This window comes from Oncorhynchus mykiss, chromosome 1 (assembly GCF_013265735.2).
Source record: "Oncorhynchus mykiss isolate Arlee chromosome 1, USDA_OmykA_1.1, whole genome shotgun sequence".
NCBI lineage: Eukaryota > Metazoa > Chordata > Actinopteri > Salmoniformes > Salmonidae > Oncorhynchus > Oncorhynchus mykiss.
Window position 1 is genome coordinate 25,448,481 of NC_048565.1, and position 25,019 is coordinate 25,473,499.

Here is a 25,019-nt window from a genome sequence, read left to right on the forward strand (position 1 = left end):
CGAATTAGTAGGTGTGTCCAAACCTTTGAGTGGTACTGTTTATAAATATATAAATTATGTGTGTGTGTTATATGGTAATTGGTAACTTGTTGTTCAGTGTATGACTTGAGTAGTGTATTTGATTACAGCATGTATTGGTTGTGTGTCAGAGCTTGCTGCAGTTTCTTTCTTTCCCTCACTCTACCAGCCTGTGTTGGACCTGAAGGCTGTCGGCAGCACCGGGAGAGGAGGGGTGGGTAAGTAAATAAGCCCATAAAGGATGCTTTGAGCCAGGCAGTGTGGAGGAGAGAAGAGGGGGTCTGTCTGAACAGTCCTGAGTCTTGTTGGAAGCTGGCTGCGCTGCAGTGAGCTGGGACAGGGAGGGGGAGAGGACAGGAGAGGAGGGTGAGCTAGTGAGAGGGTAGAGGGCTCTTGAAGAGGAAAAGCAACGTCAGTCTGGGCAGCTATGCACCGAGCCAGGACAGTGTGACAGAGGAGAGGGGAGCAGGGATTTGGGCTGTGCTGCAGAGGGATGCAGAGAGGAGCTGCCACTGCAGTAGGAGAGAGAGACTGAGACAGAGAGGGGGACTGAAGGACAAGCACCAGCCAGGAGGCTACAGAGATCCATTCTTAGACATCCAACCTCTACCACATCGTGGCCTGGCTGCTTGCCCATGGGAGAGACCTGTGAGCAGGCATGGACTCCAGACCAGATGGGCAAGATTCTGCCAGGACCAGGGATGGGATCAGATCATCTGCTATCCTCCTGTACATTTCTCCCTGCCTAACACCCTCAACTGCTGGCTGAGATACTGGGATCTGAGGGCCTTCATGCCCCAGGACAGTCCGGGTAGATAGAGGAGAGGGAGAGGAGGTGGGTCAGGGGAGACACAGGATAAGGAGGAGGTGGTAGCTGTAGTTTTTTGATGAGGGTCTCCTAAATTAAGTGAGTTGGAATAAAGATGTAGTGTGAGTGGGAAGCAGAACAAGGAGTGAGCTGTGCTGCAGAGTGTGGTGGAGTGGAGTGGGGCAGACCGGGAGCTGGGTGGACTGACGGACACACTGCCTGAGCTGCAAGGGTAACTCCAGAGGGGAGACGGAGCCCGGGTTGTACTCTGGGTCAGGAAGGTACGGGACAATATATACTGTGTTTTATATGTGTATGTGTGCGAGAGAACATAAAATCATTCTAAAGGATGTCTTGTGTGTAGTGTTATGTGGAGCAAATTCGTTTCCTCTCTGTGCCAATGGCCAAAACAGGATATTGGTAGTAACATTTGGCTAAAACAAACCTTCTCAGAATATATTCATGGTTATTATATGTGAGTAGTAGAAATAGAGGGAGTATGTGGTGGGGTGAGAGTAAATGACATTCTGTTCATGGATAGATGAATGTGTCTATGTGAGTGTTGTGTGTCGGCTTGTGTCAGGTTAGTACGTTAAGTGTGTGGTATAGGCTTCTGTATTTCATGGCAGAGCACAGTGGTTGGTTCCCTGAGGCTGGTGCAATGTTAGAAAGACTTCACCGACAGGAACTAACGCCTCAGAATTCCATTTGAAGACGTGACCTGTGCAAGGAAAACGTTGCCTGTTTGAAGTTCCATTGGATCACTGGTTGACTCCAAATTTGAAGGCCCTGTTGGGTTTTGTCAGCAGACTAAAACAGGCCTTAAGGGAAGTGGTGCTACTCTAGCTGCTCATACATTCTATTTGACTAACAGTCAGAGTGTACAGTTACCAGCAACCTCAGAGTGCCAGAGAAGGGCTTTAGCTCTGCAACCACACGCCTCTTTGTATTGGGGAATGATGTTTTTCATGATACGAGCTAGGCCCCTTTGTTCCAGTGAAGATACGTTTTTTTATTTTACCCCTTTTTTCTCCCTAATTTCGTGATATCTAATTGGTAGTTACAGTCTTGTCCTATCGCTGCAACTCCCGTACGGACTCGGGAGAGGTGAAGGTCGAGACCCGTGCATCCTCTGAAACACAACCTCGCCAAGCCGCACTGCTTCTTGACACAAAGCTCGCTTAACCTGGACCCAGCCGCACCAATGTGTCAGAGGATACAACGTACAACTGGCGACCGTGTCAGCGTGCATGCACCCGGTCCGGAGGAGTTGCTAGAGCGCCATGGGAAAAGGACAACCCGGCCGGCCAAATCCTCACGTTGCCTCATTGTGCGCTTCCTCATTTGTCTCCCAGTCGCGGCCGGCTGCGACACAGCCTGGGATTGAACCAGGATTTGTTGTGACGCAGCTAGCACCGAGATACAGTGCCTTAGACTGATACGCCACTCGGTAGGCCCGTGAAGAGAAAGCTTAACGCTACAACATACAATGACATTCTAGACAATTCGGAGCTTCCAACTTTGTGGCAACAGTTTGGGGAAGGCCCTTTCCTGTTTCAGCATGACAATGCCCCTGTGCACAAAGCCCACACAGAAGGTCCACACAGAAGATTTGTTGAGATGGGTGTGAAAGAACTTGACTGGTCTGTACAGAGCCCTGACCTCAACCCCATCGAACACCTTTGGGTGTTCCTAATGCTCTTGTGGCTGAATGGAAGCAAGTCCCCACAGCAATGTTCCAATATCTAGTGGAAAACCCTATCAAAAGAGTGGAGGCTGTTATAACAGCAAAGGGGGGACCAACTCCGTATTAATGCCAATGATTTTGGAATGAGATTTTCTACGAGTAGGTGTCCACATACCTTTGGTCATGTAGTATATGTTGTGAGATTGAAAGAGAGCCCTCTAGAGGGGAGTAGATGTGAATTGTTATACTGAAGATTACATAATATAATATTCTTAGTCCTGGTGACAATGTTTATATTGACATACTGTAAGCAGCTGATTCTTTTTTGCATGGGAAGCAGAAAGATCTCTGAGTTTATCATTGTAATTTGCAGACACTGTGCCCTGGCTCCAGAGCTTTGATTCACAGGCTTGGTGGAAAACTATGACTCTTTAAAGAAAGGCTGTGGAAGTTACAGTTAGATTGATAAATTATCAAGTTTAAACCCAGCCAGTAGGAGACTCCACACACTTGCCCCATCGCTCTCTCCCTTCACACGGTCATCCACGCCCCCTCCTTTCCTCTTTGGTTTCTCACCCCTCCCTTCCTCCCTCCTTCCCTTCTTCTGTAGTCACTGTAAAAGTGCCTGTCCCACAGCCAAAATGCTCATTCAGTCTGCACCAGCCTGCCATTACACCTGAGAATACAGTCCATTCAATCTGCTGGAGGGAGGCATTACACCTGAGAATACCTGCCTGGGACCCACCTGGGAATAGCTACCTGTGCCTGAGCTTGGATCTCGCCTGAAAATACCTGCCAGCCTTTCCTCTGTGAATGCTGACCTGCAGCTCGCCCGAGAGCCGCTGAATTGCAAAGCAGATTCTTAATGTGAATGGGAAATCCAAGCCAGAGAAGATACATGTACTACACCAGGATATGTATGTTTAAGTAGCAGGGACAAAGCCTTGATCATGAGATGATACCCTAATCCTCCAGGTGTGAGCCAGCTATCACCTCTACCGCCACAGTGAGTACTGGGCTTTGATCATTCACTACCATGGAGACTGACTACAGTATTGTTCAGATATAGCCTTAAGTGGTGATGAAGGGTTACAGTCTGTGTTGGTTAGTGCATTGTATAGTAGTGGAATGGTCTCTCTCTCTCTCTTTCTTTTTGGGGAGATGTTAATTAGAGGGTTTAGTGCAGAAAGGTATGGTGGTTCTAGAATTGATTTTGTGATTGTTTTGGCGATGTGACATTTCAGAGGCTGGAATTCTATGGGTTTCTGCATCAGTGATCAGTGATACTGTTCATCTTCATGATGCCTTAAAAACAGCAACAACTAACGTTACTCTTCGTTTTATTTATTTATTGTTTATTCATTGGCTGTGCAGTTCAACTTGGAAGTCCTAGTTTCTACCTGAAACATGATATTTAGTCCATAGAGTTTGACATGGAGCCCCCTCTCTATTCATTTCTAATCCTGGCTGCTAACAGCCCCCCAATGAATGTGGCTCTCTAATTAGGGTCAAACAGACCCTGTCCCTGTCTGTCTGCTTGCCTGTCATCTTCTCTATGCCCAGGGGGCATTTAGAGCATGCTGGCTGCCTCGCCCCTCATATTGCCCCCCATGGTCCATGGATCATAGACTGGCCTTCAGAGGGGAATAGTTATGTGTTGTCAGTCGACACTGAATTAATCTGCACTCATTTTCCAAAAACAATTCTAGATACAATACCATGCATGGTGGAATACATTTGGAATAATGTGATATCCTGGAAATTGAGTTTGGGTAGTGTACTACTTATTCTGGTGGAGTACCATATTTACCCTAATTACAAGTTGCTTAAATAAAATCAAATCTACATGTTATTCGTCACATACACAGTTTACAGTAGGTATAAAAGGTGCAGTGAAATGCTTATGTGCTAGCTCCCTCAATACAGTACATTAATAAATATAAATAAGCATAAAAGAGTCAAGTCAAAAATAACAAGTATTAGGAGAGGTAGTATGCATAGTAATGATGGACTTTATTTACACTGTATTTACAAATATAAAGTGGGTAGTGACTTGGTCACGCAGTAGAATAAATAATATATACACCAGGGTTGACTGTGTGTGTGTGTGTTACAAGTTCCTTAGTGTATTATTACATTGAAAGCGGGTCTCATAGAAACATGATGAGAGAATGTACTGTATGTGTGACAGTGCCAGGATGTAAATCCACTTGGTGAGTAGTTATTTACATTTCTGCCAGTGTTTTCCAAAGAAGTGTATGTTATGATATGAGGGCTGTGAATGAGGGCCGTCTTTCTCCAGCCGAACCGAGAGGGGTGCACAGGGAGGTAATTTAATCAATGAAAGGGGGGGAATTGTTCTCCAGTCTGGCCACTCCTGAGTGTCTGCCAAGCCCTGCCTCGCCTTTAATTAACGTCATTAACCTGGGAGGAGAGAGAGAGTCTGACTGAGTCTGAAGACTGCTGGAGATGCCAGACAGAAGTTACTCTAGCCAGTTGTTTCTGTCTGTCAGGAAAATGAAGGCCAACTGATGAACTAGGCATCATTTCCAGAGATTGTTTAAAGGTTGTAAATGGCTATGCTGTTTCTCCGTGTTTATTCTGCATTTTTTAGGTGAGGTCTTTCACATTCTTTCATTTGGAAAAATGTGGGTATTGCTTGAATCTTAATCTTTACTTTTCGACGTAGCCAAAAATCCCATTATTTAGTGTTATGAAAAGTGGATAGCCTAGTTAGTGTATGTTTCAGAAGAGTACTGGTCGTTAAGGGTGTGACAGAAAAGACAGGAAATTACAATTACATTTACTGAAATAAGGGAGCAAATAAACATGTCTAATATGTAAACCTGTGAACTCATCATCTGCCTGTAGTTCCTAGGAGCTTATCAGGGCAAGCCTGTGTGAGCTATCCCTGGGTGTTCTCTATCATTGTATAGACAACTATTGATGTGGGCAATATAAAATAGATTCACCACTAAACAAACCCAACCACATGTATTTATACATTCAAGGCCTGGCTAAAAATGGTATTTGATGAATTCATATAAGGCATCTCAAAGTGTATTACCTGCTTTGGATTTTCTTAAACACATGTGGTTTCTTGTCTGCCTCCATCCAAACCCAGCCTGAGCTCTGTCTGTCCTCCAACATTTCTGTCTGTCCCCATTCTGACTCCTTCCCCTCTCCTTTCCCCCCCAGATGCCCTCTCGCTGTAGGACTGTGCTGCATATCGTAACCACCACCCTGTTCGCCACAGTGGTGCTGTTTGGGATCCTGCTGGCCTATGTGACTGGCTATCAGTTCATCCACACAGAGCAGCACCACCTGTCCTTCGGCCTGTACGGAGCCATCCTGTCCCTGCATCTTTTCCTCCAGAGCCTGTTTGCCTTCCTGGAGCACAGACACATGCGCAGCCCCGCCCGGCCCCAGCACCTGCGGCGCTCTGTGGCCCTGTGCATCGCAGCCTACCAGGAGGACCCAGACTACCTGAGGAAGTGCCTCTGCAGCGTGCGCCGCATCTCCTTCCCCAGCCTGAAGGTGGTGCTGGTGGTGGACGGGAACAGACCGGAGGACCACTACATGATGGACATCTTCCAGGAGGTGATGGGTGGAGTGGACCAGGCTGGCAGCGTGGTGTGGAAGGGGAACTACCACAGTGACGGGGGTGGAGGGGTGGGCAGAGGGGGGACTGGAGCAGCGTCCCTGCATGCGCAGGAGGCTGCACGTGTGGCCAGGCTAGTGAGAGGCTGTCGCTACTCCTGTATCATGCAAGAGTGGGGAGGGAAGAGAGAGGTGATGTACACAGCCTTCAAAGCCCTGGGAGACTCTGTGGACTATATCCAGGTAAGTCTCTTTGTGTTTAAATTTTGAATCTCTCAACGGGTCCTCTGTTCTGCTTGATATAAATAGGTAACCTCAACTCCTTGTGACTGAGTCTCCACAGACTTTGGCACAAGGCCCTGTATCGATGCTCTTCCATTACAGAGCAATATCTCAAAGTTGCGAACACACACACGCGCGCGCGTGCGCGCACACACACACATACGCACACAGAGGTAATCCCATTACTCAAAGGCCAGTCACGAGCAGCATTTCCCCCCCTCCCAAGTGAGTACTCTTTTATACACTCTCAAGTGTTGCATATTATAGCAACTGATTGAAATGTCTGCATTTCTCCTGGGCTTGCATACTGTATACATAGAGCAATAATACAGTATATTACTGCATTGCCAGGGTCAAAGTTCAGTTGTTCAGCTGGATCTCTTCTGTATACTTCTTGAACACCTGTGTGCTGTCAGAAGTCTCTAATTTCTTTCAGCTAACTTGAGTGGCACCTGATGAAACACAGGGGACCTGAATCACCTGCTGTGTCCCTAAGCCTTCATTCTTGGGTCTTTTGCAATCATTTATAAACACTTAACCACTCATTTATTAATGTAGACCACATCAGTGTGTATTGCACACATATCATCCCTACAGCAATCGTAGTAAGATCAATAGCTGATTGTGTGATGGGATAAGCAAATTAGATTAATCCACTGTCAAAGCCAATCCCATTACCACCAACTTGGCTCCATGTCAGTTATATTATAAGGATGGAAATAATACACCTGTGTATGTGTGGCTTTGCAGGTGTGTGATTCAGACACAGTTCTGGATCCAGCGTGCACCATAGAGATGCTGAAGATTCTAGAAGAGGATGCAAAGGTGGGCGGAGTAGGTGGAGATGTTCAGGTGAGAGACTTCTTTCTCTAAGAAGACCCTTCACATTGTTGTTATTGTCATCATTTCTAAATGTATTTACTAGTTCTACTGAATCACCAGTAACAGTTTCTCCTCACTTGTCTCTGTTTCCCTTCAGATCCTGAATAAGTATGACTCGTGGATCTCCTTCCTGAGCAGTGTTCGTTACTGGATGGCCTTCAACGTGGAGCGGGCCTGCCAGTCCTACTTTGGCTGTGTGCAGTGTATCAGTGGCCCCCTGGGCATGTACCGCAACTCCCTGCTGCAGCAGTTCCTAGAGCCCTGGTATCACCAGACCTTCCTGGGCAGCAAGTGCAGCTTTGGTGACGACCGCCACCTCACCAACCGCGTGCTGAGCTTCGGTTACAAGACCAAGTTCACGGCCCGCTCCAAGTGCCAGACTGAAACGCCAACGCGCTACCTCCGCTGGCTCAACCAGCAGACCCGCTGGAGCAAGTCCTACTTCAGAGAGTGGCTGTACAACGCCCTCTGGTTCCACAAGCACAGCCTTTGGATGACATACGAGTCTGTGGTGACGGGTTTCTTCCCCTTCTTCCTTGTTGCCACTGTGATCCACCTTTTCTACCGCGGGCGCCTGTGGAACATCCTTCTCTTCCTGTTGACAGTGCAACTGGTTGGCATGGTGAAGGCCACCTACGCCTGCTTCCTGAGGGGCAGTCTGGTCATGATCTTCATGTCTCTCTACTCCCTCCTCTACATGTCCAGCCTGCTACCAGCCAAGATCTTTGCCCTGCTCACTATCAATAAGGCTGGCTGGGGCACGTCAGGGCGGAGGAAGATTGTGGTGAACTTCATAGGGGCGGTGCCCGTCACAGTGTGGGGGGCTGTGCTGCTGGGTGGGGTTGCCTACACCATCTACTGTGAGACCCAGGAGCCCTTCAGTGAAACCGAGAAAGCGCTTCTCATCGCTGGGGTCATCCTGTACGCCTGCTACTGGCTCATTCTGCTGGTTCTCTACCTGGCTATAGTGGCCAAGCGCTGCAACAAGAGAGAGGATCAGTACCACCTGCCGTACGCAGAGGCATAAGACATGGATCCTTGTTCAGTCCCTTGTGTGCTGCTAGAACAACTGAGCCAGTCTGTGGCCCCACCACTCTGTCTCCATGGTGCTAAACCTCTGGGACCTATGGGGCATGAATGTGTTGTAGAATGACAATGGACGGACAGTTCTCACATTAACCTGGGAGACTTGGTTAAGTAGGTTACAAACCTTTTCTACAGTACAGAGTCCTCTACCAGTGGCCATGGTGCTTACCATGGATATAAAGCACATTATCACACAGCCCGTTTGGCCATGGTGGGACAAGGTGTGGCCAGGATATACCAGAGATCATAAGAGTTATGACACGGTGTGTGTCAGTATGAAGCAATGTTGATATGTTACTTGATGCACTGAGCTGAGGGCCTTCTCTGCCTCAATCAGGACACACAATGATCTACAGTTGTATTTTTGTAATACAAAAATTGATAGACAATCTAACATTTATACAAACATAACTTACAAATACATTTGGTGCTGATGAACAGGCCCAGGGTAAACTTTTAGCTCGTAAGCTAATGGCTTGCAAGACTATTGACACTCAATTGAATTAGTCAGTGAGTTTCAGTGGCCATTTTGTTCTATGGGTGCCAAATTGTATTCACATTATACTGCAGTGTTCATTACAGGATGTACTTTTCCAAGTGAGGATAATCCCACATTAATTCCATCATGTAGACTATGACCAAAGAGCACTTGTTTTTTGACATGTCGTACCATTAATACAACATAAGTACTAACTCCATTGCTGTTATTAGTTGTAAATCCATGAGAAAATAAAAACATGATCCCATTTTATCAAGGTCAGGTGGTATTAGTGTAGGTGCTACCATGTCTAAGTTGACATGTGTTTTTTGTTGTTGGAGAATGGAGATAATGTCGTGGAAGTTTCCACTTGTGTGCTATTTAAGTTGTGTTCATATTATTTTATTAAATGAGGATTGCATAACTTGAAACTTGAAAGTGCAAACAAGACACATAAAACAATGTTTGTTTACAGACTTGCTCAGCCTCTATCTACCAATGGTGCAGTGGGTCAATTTGATGGTACAGTACATTTCCAGAGGTGATATAGATGTTCAAGTACAAACTTTGTGGGCCACCAGGAATATGTTTTCAGTGTTGTCTTGGCTATGAATTAGAGTTTGCTGTTGTTGGGGCTCAGAACTGCAACCTCCACACCAGTTTCACAAGGCACAAAATTGTTTGCAATTCCTTCAAGTATTGGTGGCCATGAATTGTGACCACATTATTTTTGAGTTTTTTTATACTGAAATTGGGGTTAAACAGATAAAGAGCCCCCACAAAAATGTAGTACTTTGAAGTTATTTCCCGAGTGCAATGTCAACATAAAGTTAACACCAACATAAAGTGTCTTAATAGGGCGTTGGGCCACCACGAGCCAGAAAAGCTTCAATGCACCTTGGCATAGTTTCTACAATTGTCTGGAACTCTATTGGAGGGATGTGACACCATTCTTCCACGAGAAATTCCATAATTTGGTGTTTTGTTGATGGTGGTGAAAAACGCTGTCTCAGGCGCAGCTCCAGAATCTCCCATAAGTGTTCAATTGCGTTGAGATCTGGTGACTGAGATGGCCATGGCATGTGGCTTACATCGTTTTCATGCACAACCACTCATACCCTGTCAATGGGGGGCATTGCCATCCTATGGGGGCCAGTGGTGGAAAAAGTACCCAATTGTCATACTTGAGTAAAAGTAAAGATACTTAATAGAAAATGACTCAAGTAAAAGTGAAAGTCACCCAGTAAAATACTACTTGAGTAAAAGTCTAAAAGTATTTAGTTTTAAATATACTTTAGTATCAAAAGTAAATGTAATCGCTAAAATATACTTAAGTATCAAAAGAAAAAGTAGAAGTATAAATCATTTCAAATTCCTTATATTAAGCAAACCAGACAGCACCATTGTCTTGTTTTTATTTATTTATGGTTAGCCAGGGGCACACTCCAACATGTAGACATAATTTACAAAGGAAACGTGTGTTTAATGAGTCCGCCACATCAGAGGCAGTAGGGATGACCAGCCATGTTCTCTTGATTATCGCATGAATTGGACTATTTTCCTTTCCTTCTTAAGTACTTTACACCACTGATGGCATAGCCATGGTAGCCAAAATATTAGCCTGCCCAGCATGATGGCCCTAAGCATGATGGGATGTTAATTGTTAATTAACTCAGGAACCACACCTGCGTGGAAGCACCTGCTTTCAATATACTTTGCATCCCTCATTTGCACAAGTGTTTCATTCAGTTACTTGTGGTCATTAATGGGGTTGGTTTTAGGCAGTACATTGGAAAACATGTTGGAGTCACAAGGCCATTAAGAGACGCCAGCCAGCCAGAGAGATTATGTGTAGTGTGGGGTGGGGTGGGGTGGCCAGGCACAGAGGGGGAAATGTTGTACTGTGTGGCTGGATGAATTGGTCCCTTCAGCCATCATGGAGCAAAAATGGTGGACATCTATGGTTACACTTCTATGTGCATGCCAAGAAGGGACCTCCCATAAACAGCCACTAGGAGGCTAGGGATGCTTGCAACCCCTTTGGTCCTCTTTAAGGAATAAGTACTGAATGCTGGAACACTGAACTTAGTGTTTAGAATTGTGTACAGACATCAAACTAATCTCTATTATTCATCTGTCTTAACATGTAGATGTGGCCTACCTTTCCCTTTCTACTCCTGAGGGTGTATGTCAGGTGACTGTGTAATAAGACTCTCTATGCACATGTATGATGTGTGTAAACTAGCAGCACCATATCAGCAAGTAAAATTATGAGTATGTGTACATTTATTTGGCGAATAAAGGTGATTTGAGTCTTCTGATTTTGACATATTTGGATTATGTGAAGAAATGAGAGGCAAGGACACCATAGAGACGACTGTGACAGTGTTGTCTGACATTCGTTTGTGTGGTGTGGAGATGTCAAATACAATCTTTGTTATAGCCTATCTATCAGGCTGAACATCTGCTTTCAGTCTACAATATTGTCAGCAATTTTTGATTTCCTTGATACAGCCTGCCACTGTTTGACAACAAATCAATCGGTCTCATAATGCTGAGTGACTGTAGATGTCTAGCCATATGATGTAAGCATATCTGACATGAAAAAACCCAGTCTTATAATTGTTTTGAATATAATTATGTAACTATTCAATACGTCTGTGACTGAAAATCTATGCCAGACTTTTCTAAGGTGTCTCAATGCCGCAGAACAACTGTTGAGCCTATCGAACAAACCATGGTATCTCAGCTCATACAACATTCAATGTTACATAAAGGCAATGTTTCACAGTATATTGCAAAGTAATATATTTTGTGTATTGTATATATTCAAAGATATTTTGAAGATGTACAAGAATTATGGGTTTAAGAATAGACCTATATTTAAAAGGAACTATGGGATTTGTACATTTCCTGAAACAATAGCGTTTTACATTATTTTTACAATGTGATGTAGTTAGCACAATGATCTGTTATTCAGTGTAGTTTGGTCTCTAGTGTTCAACATTGCCACACTTGTCTTTTTGTAGATTCATGGACGAGACATCACTCATATCACCAATATCCCTATTATGATTTAGGGATGATGCTTCATGTAGATTTAGAACAGGCAGTTAGTTATAACTGTCATGTAAAAGTAGTAAACCAAGATAGTATTTCTAATACAGTAGTAGGGTACAAAAAAAATCAGAATCATTCACCAGCATATGGCTATTGCAACATAAAATACACATTTTATTGGTATGTAATAGCTGAAAATAAAGTATTGTAGCCACCTATATATTTAATTATGTTTAAATATAGAAGGCAAGACATGTTGTTGGAAAAGGTTTTGAATTTCAAATCAAAACAGTTATTTTTCCGACTTGTACAGCAGTTGAAAAAAAATGTATTTTTTATCTGAATAAAAAAATATTCTCATTCGACTGTTGTGGTGATTTCTTCCCCCCCCCATCTGAAAGTAATCACTGTACAAATGTCATGTCAAGACATTACTAAATCCTGTCATCTGATAAGTGCAATAACAAAGATATTTTAATAATACACCACAGTGTTAAGCAAATTCCAGCAGTGTAACCACTGACATAACAAAACAAATATGCACACAGCCTAGTTTCAGATGTCCCATAACCTCAAGCCAGAGGAGTGTGTCCCAAGTACAGTCTTGCAATGGGTGCTCCATACTTGTGGGTCTGGCGTCATTAAGAGTGCGGCATGTCCTTTGCTCCCATAGAGGTGACCAGGGTCAAGGTCGTTAGGCACAAAACGGAAGAAAACAGACTGCAACAGGGACTATCTGAACTTGTCCATTTTTTTCCAGTTAAAAGTGTTTTGCGACAGTGAGGCCTATAATGCATATGACCAAGCACTTCACTACAGTTTCTTGGGCACATTAGTGATGATGGGCTTTGGGCGAGTATTGAAGATGAGCTTCTTCTTGATGAGGGAGGAAATAGAGTAGGTGGTGGGGTTCTGCTGGTTGATTTCCATGGGAACCTTCTCCCCCTGTGGGAGGCCAGAGTTGTTTCATCAGGACAGCGAAGGGCTTCTCCAGTTTGACCACCTTCCCATAGAGGATGTGGAGTCCCACAATGAGCACAGGTACACCCTGGGGAGGGGACACAGGTGAGCACAGTAAAGACAAGACACAACATCTCTGAGTGGAAAGAGGTAACAGAAGAGTGTACTAGCACTGCATTATAGTGCCATGTTGTCAAGTGCCTTTTTGGTGTAGAGCAGATCTCCCACCAGGTTCCCAGCCAATCCAGAGTTCTGCCTGGACATCATTTCCCCCTGGAGTTCAACCAGCAGCCACTCAGTAGGACCAGGTCCATCCACACTGGACAGGGATGGATAGGGGAGTAAAAACAGATGTTCTCACCAAATACATAGACATCAAACATTGTCACTAAACATGATGAAATTCATCTTTCATACACTACAGCTGACTGATTGCGAGTGTCAATGCTGTCTGTCTCTCAACATATCAGACTCTGTTTATAACCATCTGACGAAATGAAATAGTTAGCTAGCTAGGGAAGTTATACTATCCTGCATGTTTTCATACTCTGCGACGAGACAGACAAAACTTCTCTGAATTGACCATGTATAAGAATTCAATTGATTGAGAAGTCTTACCTTGAAGTTTTAACAATTTGAACCATTGTGCTGCTTGCAGAAAGGTAACTGAAACACTATCCAGGGGAGGAGAAGAGAGATGCAACACAGGCAACAATGCAATATTGTTAGGTAAATATAATGACGCATTAACGCTAATTCTGTCACTGACAAGTCCTGTTTGTTTTAATTATTCATAAATATTATCCTGCCAACCACTATATGAAGAAGTTTAAGGAAAACATCAACTCAAATTGCTCCTTTTGTAATGACCACCCAGAAACAGTTGTGCATCTTTTTTTGGCATTGTATGCATGTAAGAAAACTGTGGCAAGACATCAGTAGGTTTATAATTGAACACATTTATGAAGATTTTACACTATTATGGAGAGATATACTGTTTGGATTCTTTACATACAATAGAAAGAAATAAGCGGAATCATTTTTATGTAATTAATTTCATTATTCTTTTGGCCAAATTTCATATACACAAATGTAAATTTACAAACAGAAAACCACATTTTCGTACCCTACAAAAATAAATTGAACAGTATTTTAAGACAGTTAAATGCTCTACTAACAAAAAAGCTGTTAGAATTGTAAGTATATGCATGTCCTTTAAGGTCCTTGTGTAATTGTAATGTGATATTGTACCCCTAGCTCGATTGTCTATTGTTTGTAATCTATGTATGCTTGTGTTCCCTCATGTGCTTTATGTATTGATTTGAAATTAATTTAAAAAAAAAGAAGAAAAAAAAAAAAGGCCTGTTTGTTTTAAGATGAAACATTTTTATGTAATTATTTTCATTGTTCTTTTGGCCAAATTTCATATACACAAATGTCAATTTACAAACAAAAAACACATTTTCTTACCCTACAAAAAGAAATTGAACTGTATTTTAAGACAATATTAAATACTCTACTAACAAAAATGCTGTTAGAATTATAAGTGTATGTAAGTTATGTCCCTTAAGGTCCTTGTGTAATTGTAATGTGATATTGTAGCCCCTAGGTCGATTGTCCATTGTATATAATCTATATATACTTGTGTTCACTCATGTACCTTCTGTATTGATTTGTTGTTAATAAAATAAAAAATAAAAAAAAGTCCTGTTTGTTTTCATGTTTTTCCCGCCACGAAGGTACCACCTTCATCCGGCGCACATTCGCGTCACTTGCATGTAGTGGTTTTCGTTTCCAGTTCAAAGGTGTCCAACGTGGTTGCTGTAATTCGACGTGTGGACATAGGAATTCATGTTTGGTAAAAGTGAAGAAAATACTAAAGAAAGGGACGATAAAAGTAAGCGTTTTCTTTAACTGTTTGTATGTGCATTGTAAATTGTTATATGTCAACAATATAATGATTTGCGCATAGGCAAGCGGTGTTCTTTCAGTGTCAAACGAGCAGCTAGTTTACCAGCCAAATTGTGTGCTAGCTAACGTAACGTTAGCTATCCAAGTAACGTAGCTAGTTATTTAGCTAACTAACGAGAACTAATTAGCGTGCGATTTTTTTTTTTAGTTGCTAGATAGCCATTTTGTTGCTTACATGTTTCAAATTATGACTTGCATCACATTATGACAGTTTAGTCGGTAGTTAACAAACGGCACGAGGCTAGCTAACTGCATAACAATAATGACTTCCATGCAAAACTCTTACTCCTCTTAATTTTAGCATCTAACTGTTTTCTTAGATTAGTGACAATGGGGGAGTTTAAAGTGCACCGGGTTCGATTTTTCGACTACATGCCAACTGCCATCAGAGCTATGGCATTTAATGCCCACACAGAGAGATTGGCCCTGGGACGAATGGATGGGAGTGTGGAGATTTTCAACTTCGCAGACCACTATTTCCAGGAAAAGGTTAGTAACTCGTTTTATACATGTATGGCCTATTCAGAATGAAAATACACATTATGCTTGATCCTTAGTCTACATTATAGCACACTTAAAAGGCTTTACACCTCCCTCCTTAGGACATTGTTGATGCTTATTGTTGATTAACATTGTCGACAGAAATAAACCCACGGTTGGTAGTCACACTTGCCATTAATTAACACTTGTTTTGGAATCTGCAGGTTATTCCAGGGAAGGACTCCCGGTCAATCGAGGCCCTGTGTTGGGTTGGAGGACGCCTGTTCAGTGCTGGCCTAAATGGAGAGATCACAGAATATGATCTGGAAAACCTGAGACCCAAGTACTCCCTGGAGGCATACGGGGGCCCCATTTGGACCATCACCAGCAATTCTCAGGGGGCACACTTAGCAGTCAGTCACATCTCTGTAATAGTGTCCTTTCAAAAATATTGGAATTTGTGTTTTTCATGCTGACTTTAGATGGAATTTAATGATGTATTTTTTTCTAATCATGTTAGATTGGATGTGAAGATGGGACAGTGAAGTTGTTTGAGGTACTAGAAGAGAGCATTCAGTTTGAGCGCAATCTGGACAGACAGAAAGGTGAGTGGAACAGGGTATTGATTCACTTGTCTAAACATTTGTTCCTTCCTTACATTACAACCTTTCTTGATATGTTTTGTCATCCTTGCTGTCAATGGGGTTGCAGCTGTGTTGACAACTGACCTCTTCTAGTGCAGCTTAAACTGTGTAATCCTGTCTTTCAGGTCGCATCATATCCCTCTCCTGGCACCCCTCTGGCACACAGATTGCTGCTGGCATGATGGACATGATCCGTGTCTTTGATGTCCCGACGGGTGAGTTCGGAACAGCCATGTGAAAATATTGTCAGGCAGTTAGTATGCTAACCACGGTGCATTTTTGATAGGTTTCCAATTTTGGACTTGTTTGATCCTGACCTCCAGTGTTTGTTGTTTCAGGTCGTGCTGTACAGAGGCTCCTGGTGGATCGGGGCTTTGGAGGCTCTAAGAGTCGGGAGACTGTAGTCTGGAGTGTAGTCTTCCTGTCAGACTGTACTATCATCAGCGGTGACTCTGCTGGGAAGGTCCAAGTCTGGGACGGACACACCGGTACGCTCGTCAAAACACACCTGGTGACCAAGTGGGATGTGCTGGCATTGTCTGTCTCCAAGGTGAGAGGGTGTTCAATGTGATGGACACTTGCCCTTTACCAATATTTTATCCCTCCTTCCAGATTGTTGCCCTCTGTTTATTAGGAGGTCCTAGAGAATGTAGATGTCTCTGATTGTTTGAATTCATATGTTGCAGGTGAACATGATTTGTTTGACCCAACTAATGTGAATTCGTAGGCTTGACTAGAGTGGAGCTTCCTTGTAGACTGGTTTGTGTGTGATTGACAGGATGAGAGCAGCGTGGTGGTGGGGACGTCAGAGGGTACTGTGATCCAGTTCCAGTTCATTGCTCCTACTCTGCAGCAGCAGCAGGACAAGGAGTGGGTCAGAACCAGGACCTTCAAGAACCACACGCATGATGTCAGAGCCCTGGCTGAGATCGAGACCGCCATCGTCTCTGGAGGTCAGTGCTAATGTTCAAATGGATAAGGGGGAAATGCTACTGTAGTACAACAAATGCTGCTCTATATTGACTGCATTACTAATTATGAAAACATTCTCTCCTCAGGTATGGATACCCAGCTTGTAGTGAGACCCCTCTTGGAGAAGTTTGATGAGAGGTCACATGCTTCGGCACTTCGCAAGATCCAGTTTCCCCATGTGAGTACAGAACTAGTAGAAATTACTCTGGCATCAGAGCTGTTGCAAATAATGTTAATTGCATAGATTCTGAATAGTGAATTCAACAGAATGTTCATATTAACATTGAACAGATTGTTGTAGAATTGCACAAAAAAATCTTGATTTCATCCTGTTTGTACTGTTCTTTTCAGCGGAATCTAGTATTTTGTGCAAAGAAGGCAGGGCTACTGCTCTTCCAGTTCCCTGGCCAGCTGGAGCTGTGGAGACTGGGAGAGAGTGATGGACATGGTGAGAATCTCACTCACATGGATGGAAAGAGGGAGATGGGAAAATACAGTCAATATCATGCACATTATTGTAGCAACTTTTCAAACAAAGGGGAATGATTATCACACTTGTCTAATGGGTATAGTTATTGTGTGCTGTATTTGACAACCCATCTCTCTAACTTTCAGGGAAGCCAGGAGACAGCTTGCCTCTGAAGAGGAAACCTGAGAAACTCCTCCATCTCAAGAGAAAGGTAGGCATTTCTCCTGCATACAGCTGTTTATCACCTCAGTCTGTAGAACGATCCAAAATCACCTCACCTTTGGGAGTTTCATTTTAACTGATCTAATGACAGTATGCATTGAATTTGAGTGGCATAGTCTGAGTTTATGTAATGCTGAAGAAACCCTCCAACTGTAGTTTTGTTTTTCTGTGATATTTGCCTTCAGGGTGAGGATCATATCTGCTGCAGTGCTCTGTCCTCCTGCGGAGGATGGCTAGCCTACTCCACCATGTCCAGTGTGCGTCTTTACAGGCTGCAGACGGACAATAACGACATCAGTATAACCAAGGTATAAACAAGTCTTGATTGTGTTCTCCATTATGTTAGATACACAATCAGCCTCCTCACCTACTTTATCATGTTTGCTAAAGTGGTTTGCTGATCTGCTACACAAATCCCATTTAATTTATTGACTAATTCATAAAATCCTGTTTATTCTAGTTGAATGTCATTTGAGCTTGTTGAATCTGAAAATAGATTGTGTGCTTTCACTCTCCCAAGGGACAGTCAAATGTATAATCATTCAGATAGTCCAGCTTTGACTGGGCAATAATTTCACTCTAATATTTAGACTAAGCACCCAGTAGATGGCACCATTTGTCAGTGCTTTAAAATATCAGTTTAAAATGCTAACATTGCTGGTTGAGCCCAGTCTTGTTCTCCTCGTACGTTGTTCAGTAAGATAAGTATAACAAATCTGTCTCTCCCCAGGTACCCAAGCTTCCAAAGATCCTGCGCTCTGCACACCAGCTGTGTTTCTCTTCAGACTCCTCCAAACTGTTTGCTGCTTCCAGCCAATCATCAGTCCTCGTTATTGCCCTTAGCCAATCTGAGTGCAAGTATGTGCACACCCTCAAGCCTAAGTCAGGTCAGTGGATCATCAGCAGTATTGGTTATCTGACCTGTCAACTGGCAAACTGCTTGTTGAAACTGCAATGTTGATGTTCACTTAAAAACCAAAGCTTTGTGCTGGATAACCTAATCTCTGTTTTTGGTAACATGGCCTCACTTTGCTGTTTCCTTCTCCAGGATCCAGACAGCCCATTCACTTAATGACTAACAGTGTGGATGGGAAGTGGCTGGCGACAGCAAATAGTGACTGTGAGATCCACGTCTACAATGTACAGAAACTAAAGGTGATTGGGTTTTCCACTGATCCAGTCAAGCTCTACAGCTGTTCTGTAAGACTAAACGTAGCGTAATCTGTTTCCAATGACAGCCTGTTTCCATGACCCTGTTCTTGTGTTCCAGCTCCACTGTATAGTACCTGTGTATGGTTCCTGTCCCAGTGCCATGGGGATCCACCCCACCACCAACAACCTGACCATGGTGCACGCTGACCAACAGGTAAACACCATGCCATCTCTCATACTGCCACTGCAGATATTAGTATCTCTCAAGTATACTTTTAACAGGAGTAATGTTGAAACTTGTGATTTCTGCTGTAGTTTTATGATTTAGTACTCTGACACGTGTAGATATGCTGACTGTTCTTTGGTTCATGTCTATAGATATTTGAGTACTCCATAGTGGAGAAGCAGTACACAGACTGGAGCCGAAAGCTTCAGAAGCAGGGGCTTCACAACTTGTGGTTGGACCGGGACACACCCGTCACCCACGTGACCTTCAACCCTAAAAATCCTGAACAGATCCTCTTGCACGACATGCACATGTTCTGCATCATCGACCAAAGTCTGGTAAGAAACCTGCATCTCTCCTACAGACATCCTTCTTTTTTGTTTTTCTTTAGTGTTTATCCATCAATGTCCTTGTCATAATGGCCTTTAGCAGTCCTTCTCGGTTGAGCCTTTTCATCTATTAAAGGAACAGTGTTGGTTAAGTGGCCTGTTATGGGTCATATTGACTATCATTAGAATACACCTGCTTTTACTGGCCTGTGAGGTTAACACTGTCACCCTCTTCCCTTTCAGCCCCTCCCTGACCAGAAGACCCAGTTCTACAATCAGATGACCCTCAGAAGCCTATCAGAGCAGGAGAGGCCCAGTCATCTCCATGCTTTCAAAATATGTAAAACCTTCCAGGTGAGTGTCTGGCCAGGTAGAACCCAAACTGGGACAATATCAGGATTCTGTTGGATATATCTTATATACAGTAGGATTGTAACAGTACACATATTCGTACCAAACTGTTTGATGGGGGACCTTGGCTCAGTCTCTGTGAACCCAAATGAATACATACAAATAAAAACACTATGCCTATTGTTTCAACAGAATAGCCTGAAACAATTTTTCAGCTCAGATTTACTTGAGGCATGGGTCTACAACAATAGCGTAGTAAATCTGAGCTGAAAATTTTTTTTCAGGCTATTCTGTTGAAACAACAAGAGCCTATGCATAATCAAAATTCTAATCTTAATTGGCATGTTTCAAACTGTCCTTTTGTGAGGTGCAGCCGGGAACTAATGTAGCTCTGTACGGTGGTGGGGGTGGTAAACCAGGAGGAAGATTCTCCAGTTTGGGAACATTTAGACTTCCTAGTCGATTACAAGGATGATTGACAGAGAGTTGTGGATAAAATGTTAACAGTATGTCTCCACGCTCAACAAGAATAGCCTATGCTGCTGCCAACACCTCAAATGTTGTCACATTTACATTGACATCGCCCCAGTCTTCCAGAGCAAAGAAACAACACATCATCTCCCCTCTGCATTCAAGCAGTTGATTTTGACCGGTCCAAAGAAATTACAAGATCGATAGGTAGGCTATATTTAAGCAATAAGGCACGAGGGGTGTGGTATATGGCCAATATACCACGGATACAGCCCTTAGCCGTGGTATATTGGCCATATACCTCAAACCCCCGAGGTGTCTTATTGCTATTATAAACTGGTTCCCAACGTAATCAGAGCAGTAAAAATACACGTTTTGTCATACTCGTGGTATACAGTCTGATATACCACGGCTGTAAGCCAATCAGCATTCAGGGCTCAAACCACCCAGTTTATAATTATATATATTTTTTACAGTCTTTGGTTTATAGCCACAGATATGTGCCTCTTTGTGGTTAAGAATAGGGGTTTCAGCACCTGGTAAAAGTGCTGAAGCCACGTTACCAGCTTCCCCCTTGCACCAAATTCAGCAAACCAAAGCCAACGTTTTCAAGGAATTGGCCAATGCTGTGTTTTGCTTATCATTGACCGCCCATCACATTACTCTGGAGTGGGAGATGTACCGTGCTACAGACACGCCTCCTTTTATGAGAGTCACGAGCAAATCTGGCACTGAGAAGAGGCAGTGTCATAGTGTGTTTGTAACCAAGTGGGAATTTACCACATACGACTGGGAAAAATCCACTTGGAATGGCTCTCCAACTGGTAATTATAAGTAGAGAAACTCGTTTATCATGCTGAGCACCCACTTCTCCCACTTGGTGACCTCTGATGTCACCTACTAAGGAAATTGCCTCGTAACAGCATTTTCAGCTGTTAAATGCAACAACAAAACACTATTTATAAAAGGCAATTTGTTTTTTGAACTCTTTCATTTGTTTACAAGCATGAAGCTGTACTTTTAGTTTATGGTTGATGCAGCTGGTTGGCCATTAGCCAATCAGTGTTTCTCAATGAGTTCAAATCACATGAATGCATCCAACTGGTATTTACGACTTCACAATTAGTAAATTGCCACCTGGTTGAAAATTAGGGGTCTACCGATTTATGATTTTTCAACGCCGATACCGATTATTGGAGGACCAAAATAAAACGATACCGATTAATCGCACAATTTTTATATATATACAGTGCCTTGAGAAAGTATTCGGCCCCCTTGAACTTTGCGACCTTTTGCCACATTTCAGGCTTCAAACATAAAGATATAAAACTGTATTTTTTTGTGAAGAATCAACAAGTGGGACACAATCATGAAGTGGAACGACATTTATTGGATATTTCAAACTTTTTTAACAAATCAAAACATGAAAAATTGGGCGTGCAAAATTATTCAGCCCCTTTACTTTCAGTGCAGCAAACTCTCTCCAGAAGTTCAGTGAGGATCTCTGAATGATCCAATGTTGACCTAAATGACTAATGATGATAAATACAATTCACCTGTGTGTAATCAAGTCTCCGTATAAATGTACCTGCACTGTGATAGTCTCAGAGGTCCGTTAAAAGCGCAGAGAGCATCATGAAGAACAAGGAACACACCAGGCAGGTCCGAGATACTGTTGTGAAGAAGTTTAAAGCCGGATTTGGATACAAAAAGATTTCCCAAGCTTTAAACATCCCAAGGAGCACTGTGCAAGCGATAATATTGAAATGGAAGGAGTATCAGAGCACTGCAAATCTACCAAGACCTGGCCGTCCCTCTAAACTTTCAGCTCATACAAGGAGAAGACTGATCAGAGTTGCACCCAAGAGGCCCATGATCACTCTGGATGAACTGCAGAGATCTACAGCTGAGGTGGGAGACTCTGTCCATAGGACAACAATCAGTCGTATATTGCACAAATCTGGCCTTTATGGAAGAGTGGCAAGAAGAAAGACATTTCTTAAAGATATCCATAAAAACTGTTGTTTAAAGTTTGCCACAGGCCACCTGGGAGACACACCAAACATGTGGAAGAAGGTGCTCTGGTCAGATGAAACCAAAATTTAACTTTTTGGCAACAATGCAAAATGTTATGTTTGGTGTAAAAGCAACACAGCTGAACACACCATCCCCACTGTCAAACATGGTGGTGGCAGCATAATGTTTGGGCCTGCTTTTCTTCAGCAGGGACAGGGAAGATGGTTGAAATTGATGGGAAGATGGATGGAGCCAAATACAGGACCATTCTGGAAGAACCTGATGGAGTCTGCAAAAGACCTGAGACTGGGACGGAGATTTGTCTTCCAACAAGACAATGATCCAAAACATAAAGCAAAATCTACAATGGAATGGTTCAAAAATAAACATATCCAGGTGTTAGAATGGCCAAGTCAAAGTCCAGACCTGAATCCAATCGAGAATATGTGGAAAGAACTGAAAACTGCTGTTCACAAATGCTCTCCATCCAACCTCACTGAGCTCGAGCTGTTTTGCAAGGAGGAATGGGAAAAAATGTCAGTCTCTCGATGTGCAAAACTGATAGAGACATACCCCAAGCGACTTACAGCTGTAATCGCAGCAAAAGGTGGCGCTACAAAGTATTAACTTAAGGGGGCTGAATAATTTTGCACGCCCAATTTTTCCGTTTTTGATTTGTTAAAAAAGTTTGAAATATCCAATAAATGTCGTTCCACTTCATGATTGTGTCCCACTTGTTGTTGATTCTTCACAAAAAAATACAGTTTTATATCTTTATGTTTGAAGCCTGAAATGTGGCAAAAGGTCGCAAAGTTCAAGGGGGCCGAATACTTTCGCAAGGCACTGTATATTTGTAATAATGGCAAATACAATACTGAATGAACAATGAACACTTTTATTTTAACTTAATATAATACATCAATAAAATCAATTTAGTCTCAAATAAATAATGAAACATGTTCAATTTGGTTTAAATAATACAAAAACAAAGTGTTGGAGAAGAAAGTAAAATTGCAATATGTGCCATGTAAAATGCTACCGTTTCAGTTCCTTGCTCAGAACATGAGAACATATGAAAGCTGGTGGTTCCTTTTAACATGAGTCTTCAATATTCCCAGGTAAGAAGTTTTAGGTTGTAGTTATTATAGGACTATTTCTCTCTTTACCATTTGTATTTCATATACCTTTGACTATTGGTTGTTCTAATAGTTACTTTAATATTGCCAGCCTAATCTCGGGAGTTGATAGGCTTGAAGTCATAAACAGCGCAATGCTTGAAGCATTGCGAAGAGCTGCTGACAAATGCAATAAAGTGCTGTTACGAGCCTGCTGCTGCCTACCACCGCTCAGTCAGACTGCTCTATCAAATCATAGACTTAATATAATAACATACAGAAATATGAGCCTTAGGTCATTAATATGGTCAACCCCCGGAAACCATCATTTCGAAAACAAAATGTTTATTCTTTCAGTGAAATACGGAACCGTTCCGTATTGTATCTAACGGGTGGCACCCCTAAGTCTGAACATTGCTGTTACGTTGCACAACCTTCGATGTTGTGTCATAATTACGCACAATTCTGGCAAATTAGTTCGCAACGAGTCAGGCGGCCCAAACTGTTGCATATACCCTCACTCTGCGTGCAATGAACACAAGAGAAGTGACACAATTTCCCTAGTTTAATATTGCCTGCTAACATGAATTTCTTAACTAAATATGCAGGTTAAAAAAATATATACTTCTGTGTATTGATTTTAAGAAAGGCATCGATGTTTATGGTTTGGTACACATTGGTGCAACGACAGTGCTTTTTTCACGAATGCGCTTGTTATATCACCTGTTTGGCGAAGTAGGCTGTGATTCAATGATACATTAACAGGCACCGCATCGATTATATGCAACGCCGGACAAGCTAGATTAGCTAGTAATATCATCAACCATAACTAGTGATTATGTTAAGATTGATTTGTTTTTTATGAGATACGTTTAATGCTAGCTAGCACTTTACCTTGGCTCCTTGCTGCACTCGCATAACAGGTAGTCAGCCTGCCACACAATGTAATCCACCACGATCGGTGTCCATAAATGATGATTACCAATTGTTATGAAAACGTGAAATCGGCCCTAATTAATCAGCCGTTCCGATTAATCGGTCGACCTCTATTACAAATGCAGCTTCAGAGTGGACACTTACAACATACCAGTCCTGTCACAACAGACAATACCAGGAACATTGTGAATGCTGAACAATGTGAATGGCATTTAATTTTCCTGTTGTACCGAAACCGAACCATGACACCAAAACCGCAATACGTACCGAACCGTGGGTTTGGTGAACCGTTAGACCTCTAATATACAATAATGAGGTGTTTAGATTCTATAAATGTGATAATGGGTAAAATCAGTTTCTTTATCCTCTGTGTTTCCTGTGTAGGACTTGCTGTCTGTGAGTCTGCTTGATGACCAGTCTCTGGTGATGGTGGAGCGCCCCCTCCTGGCCATCACATCCCAGCTACCTGCTCCCGTCAGACAGAAAAAGTTTGCCACATAAACAATAGGGAGAGATGTGTTTTTTTTGTTTGTTTGTGGCTGCCCTTCGATTCTCTATCCTTCTCCCCGAAGTGGGCACACATTCATTGCATTTTAAAAGATTGCGACTGCTGTGACCAGTTGCACATTTCAGGAGCAGGGAAGGGAATTGGAGCACAGCCTGTCTCTACACCCCTGACCCATGCTTTGTAAAGACTGTTTGATACAGTAATAAATAAAATATTTACTGTAATGTACAGACTTTTGTCATTTTTCGCAAGGACAGTCAATCATGCATGGTTAGGTTTCAGTGTAATGTTTGTCT

The 25,019-nt window shown here is 42.8% G+C and overlaps 2 protein-coding genes and 1 pseudogene across 3 annotated transcripts; 2 read left to right on the top strand and 1 right to left on the bottom strand.

Annotated features, from left to right (window-relative positions):
• Nucleotides 1-375: 375 nt before the first annotated feature.
• Nucleotides 376-9,791, top strand: LOC110519986 (hyaluronan synthase 3). Of its 2 annotated transcripts, none has more exons than XM_021596928.2 (4): nucleotides 376-1,107; nucleotides 5,712-6,356; nucleotides 7,146-7,247; nucleotides 7,375-9,791. In XM_021596928.2, exons 2-4 carry the CDS (start codon nucleotides 5,712-5,714, stop codon nucleotides 8,302-8,304), a joined length of 1,677 nt encoding a protein of 558 aa, XP_021452603.2. In that variant the 5' UTR covers nucleotides 376-1,107; the 3' UTR covers nucleotides 8,305-9,791. The 2 variants fall into 2 exon arrangements, with proteins under 2 accessions (XP_021452603.2, XP_036830332.1); XM_036974437.1 differs by lacking the exon at nucleotides 376-1,107 and adding an exon at nucleotides 2,943-3,519.
• Nucleotides 9,792-11,261: 1,470 nt separating this feature from the next.
• Nucleotides 11,262-14,613, bottom strand: LOC118959932 (annotated as a pseudogene).
• Nucleotides 14,614-14,619: 6 nt separating this feature from the next.
• Nucleotides 14,620-24,947, top strand: LOC110519996 (U3 small nucleolar RNA-associated protein 4 homolog). The gene is made up of 17 exons (XM_021596940.2): nucleotides 14,620-14,758; nucleotides 15,153-15,321; nucleotides 15,537-15,725; nucleotides 15,833-15,917; nucleotides 16,082-16,171; nucleotides 16,295-16,506; nucleotides 16,735-16,909; nucleotides 17,015-17,106; nucleotides 17,280-17,376; nucleotides 17,544-17,608; nucleotides 17,805-17,927; nucleotides 18,350-18,506; nucleotides 18,668-18,774; nucleotides 18,890-18,985; nucleotides 19,150-19,335; nucleotides 19,570-19,680; nucleotides 24,600-24,947. Exons 2-17 carry the CDS (start codon nucleotides 15,163-15,165, stop codon nucleotides 24,714-24,716), a joined length of 2,061 nt encoding a protein of 686 aa, XP_021452615.1. The 5' UTR covers nucleotides 14,620-14,758; nucleotides 15,153-15,162; the 3' UTR covers nucleotides 24,717-24,947.
• The last annotated feature ends 72 nt before the right edge of the window (nucleotides 24,948-25,019 follow it).

Bases quoted from the DNA above. Each gene is read 5' to 3' on its own strand.
- LOC110519986 (XM_021596928.2), top strand. From the start codon at position 5,712: ATGCCCTCTCGCTGTAGGACTGTGCTGCATATCGTAACCACCACCCTG. The intron at 6,357-7,145 runs GTAAGTCTCTTT...GTGGCTTTGCAG, and splicing joins ACTCTGTGGACTATATCCAG to GTGTGTGATTCAGACACAGT. The intron at 7,248-7,374 runs GTGAGAGACTTC...GTTTCCCTTCAG, and splicing joins GAGTAGGTGGAGATGTTCAG to ATCCTGAATAAGTATGACTC.
- LOC110519996 (XM_021596940.2), top strand. From the start codon at position 15,163: ATGGGGGAGTTTAAAGTGCACCGGGTTCGATTTTTCGACTACATGCCA. The intron at 15,918-16,081 runs GTGAGTGGAACA...CCTGTCTTTCAG, and splicing joins CAATCTGGACAGACAGAAAG to GTCGCATCATATCCCTCTCC. The intron at 18,775-18,889 runs GTGATTGGGTTT...CTTGTGTTCCAG, and splicing joins ACAATGTACAGAAACTAAAG to CTCCACTGTATAGTACCTGT.